This window comes from Ascaphus truei, chromosome 1 (genome assembly GCF_040206685.1).
Source record: "Ascaphus truei isolate aAscTru1 chromosome 1, aAscTru1.hap1, whole genome shotgun sequence".
Taxonomy (NCBI): domain Eukaryota; kingdom Metazoa; phylum Chordata; class Amphibia; order Anura; family Ascaphidae; genus Ascaphus; species Ascaphus truei.
Genome location: NC_134483.1, coordinates 112,294,008 through 112,307,312, shown reverse-complemented (window position 1 = coordinate 112,307,312; position 13,305 = coordinate 112,294,008). Strand labels below are relative to the sequence as shown.

Genomic DNA, 13,305 nt, shown 5'->3' with positions numbered 1-13,305 from the left:
CTGTACTTATTCAGTTTGGTGTCTGAATATGTATTTATTGGAAGGTGCAGCTTACCTTGCAGGTTTTAGCAAGTCTGGGTGTGTCATGTTCATGTATTGCACAAGCCCTGAAGAGGCAGAAGTGGCCTTTAACAGAAAAGCATGAGCTGAAATATGGAAATGGAATGAAGTATTTCAACATTCCAGTAAGAGGGGAGTTATACTAAAAGGAAATACCTTGCATGGGTATGTACTGTGAGAAAGACAATGATCTACATTTATCTGTGCCATGTTATCACAAATGTTACAATATAAGTTCTGTGATATTACATATTGGTTTTGTATCGGCAAAAAGCTTCATAACACTTATCTTTATTGTAACAATCAAGTCAAACAACATGAAATATTGAAGATTCTAAATCTACTACAATTTCTATTTGCATTTGTGGTTCTTGTCAATGGCTTTTTGTCTGATACTCCGTTTCTTATTTTAATGCCTGAATTACCGAACTACACAACTATAGCTATGCAGAATAATAGAGAAATGTGGATTTTTGCTTTCCATTTCACTGATTTTTACAGATATTTTTTTTTAAATTGGGGGGGGGTATTTCTTAAGGAAACTTGTAAAAGTGTGAGGGAGAAATCAGCAGCATGGTAATATTAAAAATATAAATTGAGGGATTTTTCATGATCCTCAGAGTTACATATAAAGAAGAAAAGTCTGGAGAATTAAGGTAGCAAACTGTTATTTTCTGGGGAAAAAACAGGTTTAATAGCTAGGTTAGGATTTTTTTTCACAGCTCTTATACTACATGCACAGTAGCTCAATAAATCTATCAACGTGTAGTGAAAATCTGTAGATATTAGAAGATTAAATTGAGCGAAAACCCAAAAGTTCATTTTTGTTTTATTACAGAAGGAACTTCCGTGATGCAGAATCATAGGGTCCTTCGATCTCCAGGGACCACCTGATTCTGGAGTAATGTTCTGGTACTGTACAGACAAGGATACCTTTCCGTTGGACACAACATAACCGCTTAGATCAAAATCACTCTGGTGGCCCATAAAAAGCCACAATGTCACAGCTATTGTGTGACCCCAGAAATCATATTGATTTTGTTTTACTGGCATAAGAAAGATAAAACAGATAAACTTGGGAAACAGTTGCTGCTTTAATGCCATGTTGGTCAGTCTACTATAAGCTTACAGCAATATACAGATGTAGCCAATCTTATCTCTCTCTAAAGAATATCAATTTCCCGCAGCTTCGGGTGTTGATGTGATATTTTCCCTGCAGCAATCTCTTGCCACAGAGAAACTCTGTTGGACTACATCTTTGAATGGCTCTGATTTATCCCAAAGCTTCTCCTTAAAAAAAGCTTAATTTTCACATGGGCCCTGCAAACACTTCTGGCAAAAAAAGGAAGTTTAGAAATGGCTATTGTCAGTGGCTGGTAAGAAATTGACCATCTGAAAACAGAGGCGATGTTATGTTCAATGTGGTCCTAACTTCAAGTCTATCACTTCTGCAAAATATCTTCCATCCAACTGGTTTCTAGACCCTGCGCCTGAAATCCAATGCAAGAAGTTGAAAACTCCGACATCACTGAACTTATCCTGATCTCGTAATTCAAGTTGTGCAACCCTTTAGTAAACCATGTGCATTTTAAAGGGAGCAGCTCCCAAACAAAACATCTCTGCTGAGCTGTCCAATATTTTATTAAAGCTTACATGTCCCCACGTCATCAAAATGTTAAACATGTCATCAAAGTAAATGAGATCACCGCATGGGCGTTTTAGGATTCATTGGGAGGATGTGAGGGGAGGGAGTGAATGACTAAGTAAAGGTGTAATACACACGTCAGATTTATTCACAGATGTCATACGTTTTTTTCCCAACATGACAAATGCAGAAACACTAAACCCCTTTTAGATCCAGTATATCACTTCTGAAACATTTTGGGCCAAATTTACTTAGTTGTCCTAATCTGTAAAACCCATTTATGTGAATGGTGCATAAGGTGCGCTACGGCTTAAACCTACTTAGTAAATATGCCCCTAAATATCGTTTAGTATAGTTGTTATTTGAAGATATAGAATACTATCACAAGGAAGAAACATATGAATAAACAAGATGTTCCAAATGACAAAAGATGTTGGTATTTATATATTAACATTCATAAATATTTGCATCACTTTAACATATGGTATGTTCTATGTATATAATTCTGTGATGATTGACATATATGTTCAAGGAGCAGATCACAAAAACTACATGTACAGTGACATGTAATTTCCTTAAAGATACATCATTGTCGCAGGGTTTCTTTTTTTTAATCAAGTACATTTTTCTTTTCGACTAGGGCCCTAAAAAACTGAGTGCATCATAAACAACTGTTATGTATAGTAAATGTCCTTCCTGCCAGTCAACCAAACATGGGAAGGGAAAGATATGGGGAAGATTTTGCTTGTACTGTAGAAGGGCACTACACCGTTAGATCATATAAAATTGAGGTTTTAATTCTAATTTTTCTTTAGCGATGTTTACCACCTATCATTGAGCTATTATTTAAAAATGTGTTCTAATTTAGAACAGTTAAGATTGAACCCTATACAACTTTCTTCACATGTTGAAGGCACCTCTTAAGTAAAGAACCCATTATTCACTATCAGTTCTGAAGAATTGCTTTTATTTTAGGTTTTTTCTCTCTTTATTTCCAACATCCAAGTGTGTTAACATGTATGTGAAGGATTGCATTTAGAGGCTTGAGAAGGGACATAATTGCTAATTGTATGTGATATACAATAGTCCCTGATCTAAGACAGAGTGCACGTGAAGGCCCATTAAAATGAACGAGTTGCCTTATATTTTACAGCTATACTTACATAGCACCGCTTAGTAAGTATGGCTATGAATAACTAGAACATTGATCAAGAGACTTCAGGGTCTTCGTTCTTTCAACGTTATCATGTGATATCACCTTGATCCATGTTCCTACATCAGAAGATGGCTTGCGTGTTAGCACCATTTAGCTAATATGGGCCATGGTGGCTCCAGGATTGTTATTTAAATGTTATAAATAAATGCATGTAGTAGTATGCAAGAATCACATTGCATTTGAAATATAATTGTAAATAAATGTTAAAATAAATAATTTCATGCCTGATCTTCCATTGCATGGGATCGAAACATTATGGGGGACATTTTTCATAGTCTCCAGGCTTAAAAATTAGCTAAGAAAATCCAGATAACATTACATTTAAACAAATCAAATTGTTAAACCCTATTATCTCAGCAAGTAGATGTGTTGTGGCGGCGGCGTGGCGAGGCCTGTTACCGACACTTAGAAAGGTAAATGAAAAGATGTAGCACATACCTCATTGGCGCAGAAAAGAAGGAGCAGATAAGATAATAGTACAGGCTGAAAAAAAAACTTAAATGCATGCTTGCTAATGCAAGAAGCCTGACAGATAAAATGGGGGAGCTTGAATTAATAGCTGCAAGGGAGCAGTATGATATCATATTCATTACTGAAACATGGTGGGATGAAACTCATGACTGGACATTTAATTTAGAGGGTTATATCCTTTTTCAGAAGAATCGAGCAAATAGAAGAGGAGGTGGAATATGCTTATATGTTAAACCGAATCTAAAATAAGGGGAAAAGGAAAGATGTTTATGAAGGGAATTGTGAAAATGTAGAGACCTTGTGGATAGAAATTAGCAGCGGAGGTAAAAGTACAAAGAAAATGTTTGTAGAGATATGCTATAAACCACCAAATATCTGTGAGATTGAGGAAGCTAAAATACTTTTGCAAATGGAGAAGGCATCAAAAGGCAAAAGCAGAGGTATTAAACAAATTATTTGCCTCTGTGTTTACCAGGGAAGAATCAATTTCAATTGTAGTGCCGCAGGAGGAAGCCACAACCTCCATATTAATGAACAATTGGTTAACTGAGGAAGAAGTTCTCTCCCTCTATCCCTCTCCAATTCAACTGAATCTGCTCAGTCAGCTCTGTTCACGGAGGGAGGGGGAGGTGTCAACCCGTGGCTGATACGTTCTGACCAATCACCTGCCCTGTCTCAGAGCTGTTCCTGCCTTCTGACCAATCCCCTGCTCTGTCTCAGAGCTGTTCTGAAAGCTGATTGGCTGGAAATAAACACATTGGAAATCAACACATTGCAAGCTGCAAAATTCCGGGCATTACTGATTGGATAATGCCTGGAATTTGACTGCTTTAGCCTATAATAAAAATTAATGTATCAATGTGCCAAAAAAAGATATACTTTACAATGTGTTTCACGTATTTATCTTTGTATGACACATGTAACTTTTTGTAATGAAAGGGTTAAGTCCTATACTCATATTGTTTTTCTACTCCATGAAAGAACTCATTGATAATCAAGGTCTGGATATGAGTACAGGCAGCTTTTGGAAGGTACTTAATATGGCAACGTTATTATCATGTGCTAACATTAACGGTGGTCTGAGGATCTCCGTAGTTAGGTAAACTGCTCATTACCAAATGATTTGCATATGAATAAGCTAAATGTCCGGCATAATTTATCGATCTGTTATTTTTAAGGAAAATGCCAGAATTTTGTATCACGAAACGCCTTTGGGGATATGCATTACCGATATGGATACGTTACGGATATGGACTGATATTAACGGAACGTTAAAAATGTTCCGTCCTTTTGCGGATCTACCCCTTAGACCCCAGAGAGGGTGCCAAAGGCACAAACCTTTCAGCCTTTCAATTAAAGACAGGGGGGCCCAATGCTACATCCAATTGACAAAACATATATGGTAATAAGTATAAAGTTAAATACTTCAATAATAATATTTTCTTGGTTATTTAGTTAACCCTTTGGCCAAAGATTCATAAGGCTGCATACTAATGCCAAGGTATAACCACAGAGCTCACCCCATCCCACCTTTTTAACGCGGGAGGTGCTCTCATTTTGCTGTATGGACAAGACCCACTGAGGTTGTTTGTCCTCATACAGGGGTAAAAGGAAAGGTTCACAGTGTAGTGCTAGGACCCTCAAATTTGGTTAAACCTTGGCGTTGGTATGCAGGCTTATGACTCTTTGGCCAAAGGGTTAACTAAATAACCAAGAAAATATTATTATTGAAGTATTTAATTTGATACTTATTACCATATATGTTTTGTCAATTGGATGTAGCATTGGGCGCCCCTGTCTTTTGCTGTATGCATTTGCCACGCTCAGTAGCACTCCTTATGATTGATATATATGTTTTGGGGTTTGAGCTTACTGGGAAAGTGTGTGTTAACCTTTCAATTAGTAAGCTGCCTTATACCTGAGCTCAGTTCTCAGGCAGAGCAAGTCCTTTAGAAACCCAGTGCTGGACCACAAGTATGTGTTCAACCCTATAATCTAGGGCACCATTACTTTCATTGTTACAATAGAACAGATGCAATTAAGGGTAGAAATGTCAGAAGTGTCACATGCCAACACTCATATAAATGTGAAGTTGATAGCAGAGTATGTATGTATGAAACCTGAAACTATTAACCTTATTATGTTAGGCCAAGAAAAAGTAATGTCTACAATAGAGATTCAATTATTTCAAATGATGCACAAGCAAGAACGGGAGCAGCCTGCTGGTCACTGTCACCATTACACTCTATGCGTAAGAGAGCATTAGTCAGCCAAATTGCCCAGCTCATTATAGAGAGTCACTTCCTAAATTATCAGTTGCCACATTTCTGAAAGAGATGTCAGGTAAATAATTATGTGAAGAAACATACCATAAACTGTAAATAGAAACATCAAGAGCTACAGTTAGGCTACGCTTATAGTGCCGGTGACGGCAGGCTGCGGTCGCTGGAAAAATCAAATTGAGATGACTTCCAGCGATCGCGACCAAGCCATCGCGCCATCGCGCAGCGCTTACAATAAGTGCACGCGGCGACGGCGGCAATGCATTTGTTTTGACGCGACGTCGCGTCGCCGGCACTATACCTTCTGGGAAAGTACATTCTGGGACTAGATTTGCTAAATTCAGCTATGCATTTCCACACAGTCAGTTGAATGGCAATCGAAGTGGTCTTTTACTAAAGGAGTTGTTGCTATCAACCAAATTGGTCTTTTTTTCAGTCTTCTTCTTATTGAATATAAATAAGCCCTCCGTTTTTACACAGAATGCTCTCTTGTTTGTCTATTGTGCACTAACAAGCTTACATTTATTCGTCTGTATAACCTATTTCCATTTTACCCAGTGCATTTCTATAGCGGTGTTATAATCATGCCATTATTAGCCTAAATTATTCAGTCCATTTAAGAAAACATTTACAGTAACAAAATAAGCAAACATAATTAAGTACTAAGGGTAGGGTTAGCAGACGTCCCGTATATACGGGATTGTGCCTTATTTTATTGACTTGTCCCGTTGTCCCTGAAAGGTCTAATGAGACGCATAATTGTCCCGTATTTTAGTGCCTTGATGTGAAGTGCTGAACTTAAAAATTACTGCAATGAAATCAGCCATAAAAAGGTAATGGATTTCTACTTGATTGTAATAGTTACCTTTTCCGATAGATGTCGCATTACTAAATTATTAAAATAATAAACTTAGGAGTCTGCCTTTTCATCTCCTAATACCATGACACCCACCCCACCTCATTACTTTTTCTCCCACCACTACCTGTTAGTTCAGTGCGCTTCTTTCCCCGCCCGGCCAAGAGCAGAGATGCTAAAAACCAAAGAATATAGCGGTCAAGCTAGAGATACGATTCAGCTCGAAGCATTTGAAAATCCTTCTATCACTCATTATGATGTCACTTTCATACTGGATTTCGGCGTCCCGTATTATAAAACATTAAATGTTGCAACCCTAATTAAGGGAGTTCATTAAACTGCGGTAGTGAAGTCAATGAGCGTTTCCGTGTGATATTCCCCCAATTGGCACTACTGCAGTTCATTAAATAACCCCATATTTGTTCTTTTAAAGCCAGAGAAAAGGGTTGCTCATGGTGAATGGAATTTAAACATCGCTGTTTGTACTCAATAAGGCATCAAGAATTATATCTTCTTTATGAAAAATCTGCTGCATATAAACTCTATGTTTTATTTATGTTTGTGATAATACATAATTTATGATTTAGATCAAGTAAACCATGCTAATTAAAAATAGAAGTTAAACCATAAGCAAAGTGCATTTGCATCATTTATGAGTGTAATTTTTATAAAGATACTCTAAAGCAGAGTTGCAATCCATTCTGAAGTTTACAATGTTAATGTTACAGGATTGACCTTGGCGAGGTCAGACTGTGATGGGAACAGGTTAACACTTGTCTCACTACATTTTGTTTTTCAAATGTGCAGTACTATATGTTTTGTTTATAAGTGAAAATAAAATCTTATTTATTTTTTACAAGACACAAAAAACAAGGTTTTTTTCTCTCAGTTTTTTTCATTTGCCTGCTATTTAGGATCAAATTCAAATTGACAATTTGCTTTACCTTCTTTCTTTCTTTGTATTTTGCATGAGATTTTCCCGGAAAGCAGTAATTAAGATGAAGGCATAATAAATAAGAGTTCTGTAAATAAATCATCTTCTGGTGCTCTGGTGTCTTATGGAAAAGCATCACTTATTAAACCTCAGATGCACAACAACATATGACATATTACACCGTGTCATGATTTATTTAACAAAAATAAAGCCAAAATGGAGGAGCTATGTGTGAAAAACTAAGTACACCCTTACTGCTTCCATAGGAATTAAGATGCTAAGTAGCAGACAGATGCTGCTAATCAAATGCCCAGCATCAGCAAGTGTGACCACCTCTATAAAAGCTGAAGTTTTAGCAGTTTGCTGGTCTGGAGCATTCAGGTGTGTGTTAACACAATGCCAAGGAGGAAAGACATCAGCAATAATCTTAGAGAAGCAATTGTTTCTGCCCATCAATCTGGGAAGGGTTATAAGGCCATTTCAAAACAATTTAAAGTCCATCATTCTACAGTGAGAAAGATTATTCAAAAGTGGAAAACATTCAAGACAGTTGCCAATCTTCCCAGGAGTGGACGTCCCAGCAAATTCACCCCAAGGTCAGACCGTGCAATGCTCAGAGAAATTGCAAAACCCCCAAGAGTTACATCTCAGACTCTACAGGCCTCAGTTAGCATGTTAAATGTTAAAGTTCAAGACAGTACAATTAGAAAAAGACTGAACAAGTATGCTTTGTTTGGAAGGGTTGCCAGGAGTAAGCCTCTTCTCTCTAAAAAGAACATGGCAGCACGGCTTAGGTTTGCAAAGTTGCATCTGAACAAACCACAAGACTTCTGGAACAATGTCCTTTGGACAGACGAGACCAAAGTGGAGATGTTTGGCCATAATGCACAGCGCCACATTTGGCGAAAACCAAATACAGCATATCAGCACAAACACCTCATACCAACTGTCAAGAATGGTGGTGGAGGGGTGATGATTTGGGCTTGTTTTGCAGTCACAGGACCTGGGAACCTTGCAGTCATTGTGTCGACCATGAACTACTCTGTATACCAAAGTATTCTAGAGTCAAATGTGAGGCTATCTGTCCGACAGCTAAAGCTTGGCCGAAATTGGGTCATGCAACAGGACAATGATCCCAAGCACACCAGTAAATCTACAACAGAATGGCTGAAAAAGAAAAGAATCAAGGTGTTGCAATGGCCCAGTCAAAGTCCAGACCTCAACCCGATTGAAATGCTGTGGCTGGATCTTAAGAGAGCTGTTCATAAACAAATGCCCACAAACCTCAATGAACTGAAGCAACGTGGTAAAGAAGAGTGGGCAAAAATTCATCCACAACAATGTGAGAGACTGATAAAGTCATACAGATAACGATTACTTCAAGTTATTGCTGCTAAAGGTGGTTCTACTAGCTATTGAATCATAAGGTGTACTTAGTTTTTCACACATGGCTTCTCCATTTTGGCTTTATTTTTGTAAATCATAACACGGTGTAATTGTTCATCTGAGGTTGTATTTACCTAATTTTAAGACCTGCTAAGGAACAGATGTTTGTTATTATGTCCTGATATGTAAAACCATAGAATTCAAAGAGGGTGTACTTTCTTTTTCACACAACTGTACATATGAGACAATGATTTTTAAGGAGACAGAAGTAACAAAAATAATATCTAATTACACACAGTTCAGGCACTGTGTGTAAGAAAAGAAAAGAAATGTTGCATATGTAATATTCTAACTAGTATAGTATACTAAAGTTCACTAAAAACGTTCTTTCCCAATGCGCATGTGCAGTGTATTTTTTGGGCTATGCTAATCCCCGTTCATCCAGGTAATGTCATGTTGGTCGTTTTGCTAACGGACATTTCTTTTACATATTATTAGCCTTGAGGATATCCGTTAATAAGGAGGAAAATAAGGCCTGTTACCTATTTCGGGAATGTTACGTTATTTGGACAAAATTAGCGACCTTCTGAGGATCTACCCCGTAATCCCTAAACCCGTCTCTGCCATCGCTTCATTTTGTTCCTTAGAGCAGTGTTTCCCAACTCCAGTCCTCAGGGAACCCCAACAGGACAGGTCTTAAGGATATCCCTGCTCCAGCACTGGCGGGTCAATCAACGGCTCAGTCATTTTAACTGAGCCACCTGTACTGGAGCAGGGATATCCTTAAGACCTGACTTTATTGGGGTTCCCTGAGGACTGGAGTTGGAAAACACTGCCTTAGAGGGATTGCTTTGTTAAAGTGGAGCTTCCTTTTCGGCTTTGTGGACATAATATATAACCGCTGTTTTGCTATTACTTTCTGCTCTAGTCTTTATCAATATTTTTCTTCTTCTGGTGCTTATTTTTCTTTATCATTTCTTTTCGGAACAGATTCAACCTGTTTTTCACTGGCATTGTAACTCTGAAGCTGTATTTGAATTGTTTTGTTTTTAGAATGGGTAAAACATATGAAGTTTGAAATTGTTCCTTCCTTTATTTCTCTACAGAATATTCTCTCCTGTCATTGTAAAAATGCAATCAGTACTACTGTAAATCTGGCATGTTTGTGGCAGGAAACATTCCTTGCTGTTAAAGAGTCTGACAGAAAACAATGCAGGCAACTTCCTTGCTGAACTCGAAGGACCCTTTAATGTTTAGTAAAAAAAAGAACTTAAGATAACAGTACCGATTAGAAAGTGGATTTCCCTCAAAATAACAAACAATAGTATGGTGTATACAATGCATTATATATATATATATATATATATATATATATATATATATATATATATATATATATATATATATATATGATCATCATTAATTGAAGAATGAATGCTGAAGTTTAAAGAGAAATGCATTACATTTTCTCACAAAATCACTGGGGTAGCCATATTTAAGTGTCGCCAAAAACTATATTTTTCATCAATATTTCTCATTACTAGTGAATTGCACAATGATTGATAAAACCTACAGTGTAGTACTGCCCAGTTATCAAGGTCACTGCTGGACATAATCAAATAAAAGTGGTCCAAAGAGGAGCAAGAAAGAGAATGCATTAGAAAGGCTAAAATATCTCAACTGTCTAGGAGAGGGAGAAGGGCCCAAAACAATATCAAATACAATCGTTTCTGTAAGGTACAAGAGGGAGATATTTCCAGGAGAAAGAATGCTCTAGAACAATGTACTGAATGTAGAGGTTAAGGGGTAACAGAAATTAAGAAAAAAGTATTTCCCCCCAAAGTATATTATTATGAACATGTTTCTACAATGTTTTCTACAAGTTGAAGCTCTAAAGTACTGGGTGAGCAGTACAAACCTTTGTTTTGGGAGATATACCACATTGTCCTTTCTGATCAGTTGCATGTCAAATGTCAAAAACGTGTGTTTTTTTGTAATTTTTATGGATTTGTTAGAGTACTACAACATAGCGATGAACCAGTATTCATCATTATTTTCTTTTTGGTAAAGCGATATCAAAACGTTGAAGATATTCTTACTCGTGTGAATAGTTGTGTTTTTAGAATGGATAAAACATGTGAAGTTTTGCACTGCCCCTTCTTCTATTTCTCTCATTCCCCATCTGATAGCATGCATTGCTGGGTGATCAAAGCAAATGTTTTAATACTGTTAATATACACTCAGTACAACTGTAAATCTGGCATGCTTATGGCAGGAAACATTCCCCTGGTGTTATAGTCTGACAACAATACAGGCAACTCCCTTATGGAACTCAATTTGTTAAAGGAGCCTTTAGTGTTTAGCAAGACAAAAATAAAAGTATGTTTAGCTGAATTGCTACTAACTCAGCAATAGTTCCATGCATTCTACATTTGTTCTGCAAATTCAAGGACACAGAATAAGATCAATCTTTTCATGGGGGTGGGTGCAAACATTCCAGCATAAATACAAGGGGACAAGCATGGCTGCTCAGAGTTATTGTCTATGCGACCTACCTCCTTATTACCTAACACACTTGGTCTGTTGGGAATTCCAAAGTGAATTCAGTGTTGTAACATTAAACAACAGAAATTGATGGTTAAAATCAGAACTGTGTGTAGCACTAACTTTGCTAATAAGATTCAGTACCAATTGTATTGTATTGCAGAAAATGAGTGCGATAACAGAGGAAAGGAAGTGCTTGAGAGAGTGTAAAGCAAACAGAAATACCACTTATTGGCACATTTATGACTCAGACAGGTCCACAACTCTGCCTTTCCCCATAATCACTCAACGCACACTGATTCCACTGTGGCCTGGGATTCTGGGTAATGACATGTAGACGAGCACTCGCAGTGCGTCACCGTTTGCTTCTTATCCATTTTAACACGGATCCCTGTAAGCTTATGCCTGCCGTATTACATCGCTTTTACAGCAAAGCCTGGGTTAAAGAACTGCATAGTCAGCAAACCTGTGAGTACTTATTTGCATGTCATTACCCTGAATCCTCAGCGGCAGTGGAAGCATTGTATGCTGAGTGGTTATGTGGAAAGGCACGGTTTGTGGGCCTGTCTGAGACGTGAATAAACTCATAAGTGGTATTTTAATTTGCTGTACGCTGGAGAGTTTTTGTCACTTTTTAGCTCACGATAATTTATTTTGTGTACCTAGAGAGTGTTTTTAACTAATAAATATGCTGACTGAGACGGCAAACTGTACCATTTAGAGGCCTGTCCATGCCTTTGAATCACATACTAAAAATATTTATAATGACAGCACACCAAATAATAAATATTTTATTCCAGGATAAAGCAAAAAGACAACAATCTGACCTTTGGGCTTGGTGTGCTGCAATTATCTATATTTCCCAGAAAATAAGTCACTTAATATATACAAATATTGAACATTATTTTCAAAACTTAAAATGATTGCATAGATTATTGGAAATATAAAAATGAAAATCTTCACATATGCAAAACGACTTTGTGTTTCTACGTGCTGTTTAAAAGACTGCAGAGTCGTATCCTCTTGGCAAAGTACCGCAGGCTCATCTGTTCTAAAGGGGTTCAGGATTCCACATAATGTTTAGGGAAAATATAAACCATTGTAATGAGTTCATTTACGTCACATTTACCTCTGCAGCTTCAGGTACTTTTTTATCAGCAGTTTTCGTGCCGCCACACTGAAAAAAATAAAACATTTCTACTGTTATCTACAATTAAATGGTTACACCCGTAAACATAACATTGTTTTACTGCATCAGTAATACCCTAAGATAAAGTTAAAAACGGTGCTGTGTGTATGAGTCTGAGTATATACAGTAGTTACCACCAGGCTCCTGCTCATAATTAATGTTGCTCTTTTTCAGAAGCAAATACATTTATTCTCAAAGTAAATGCTGCCCTTTGGTCTATGAAAAAAACTGAGGTTACTGGTTAAAAAACTGACACCAGATTTAGCAAAGAATAAATACACAAGTAGCATTATTTTCAACACTCTTACTACCACAGTTTTGCACATGGCGGACTTATTAATAACCCCCTAAATGATATCCACCCAACAACAAACGCACAAGAAAAAACAAAACTATGCTTTATATTTCTCATAAACATGGTTTCCTCGTCTCCTTACCAAAAAGTTTGCTTAAGGATACGTCTGATGATGTATCTAATTATTTTAGGCACAATTGCAGGGTGTGATGTTCAGTTTTGTAAATGAATGTGCAATTTGAGGGAGTGTATGTTTTGCTCATTTTTTGTCAGGTCAGCTAATTGAACTGACTCAGCATACCAAGGCAAGGACAGTCACATACATTGTCCTCCTTTCGTCATACTGCATAGCAGACCTCTCCCTGTGCATATTTGGAAATTATAGAGGAACAGGATATCACCTTATGTTGCACCGTGATTAGGATAA

The 13,305-nt window shown here is 37.2% G+C and overlaps 1 protein-coding gene across 5 annotated transcripts in view; it reads right to left on the bottom strand.

Annotated features, from left to right (window-relative positions):
* Nucleotides 1-13,305, bottom strand: part of CAST (calpastatin) — a 106,478-nt gene that overhangs the window by 79,003 nt on the left and 14,170 nt on the right. For all 5 annotated transcript variants that reach the window (XM_075593356.1, XM_075593342.1, XM_075593347.1 and 2 more), the window contains exon 2: nucleotides 12,524-12,571. In XM_075593356.1, the coding sequence (XP_075449471.1) occupies nucleotides 12,524-12,571 (48 nt within the window). The remainder of the gene's footprint in view (nucleotides 1-12,523; nucleotides 12,572-13,305) is intronic.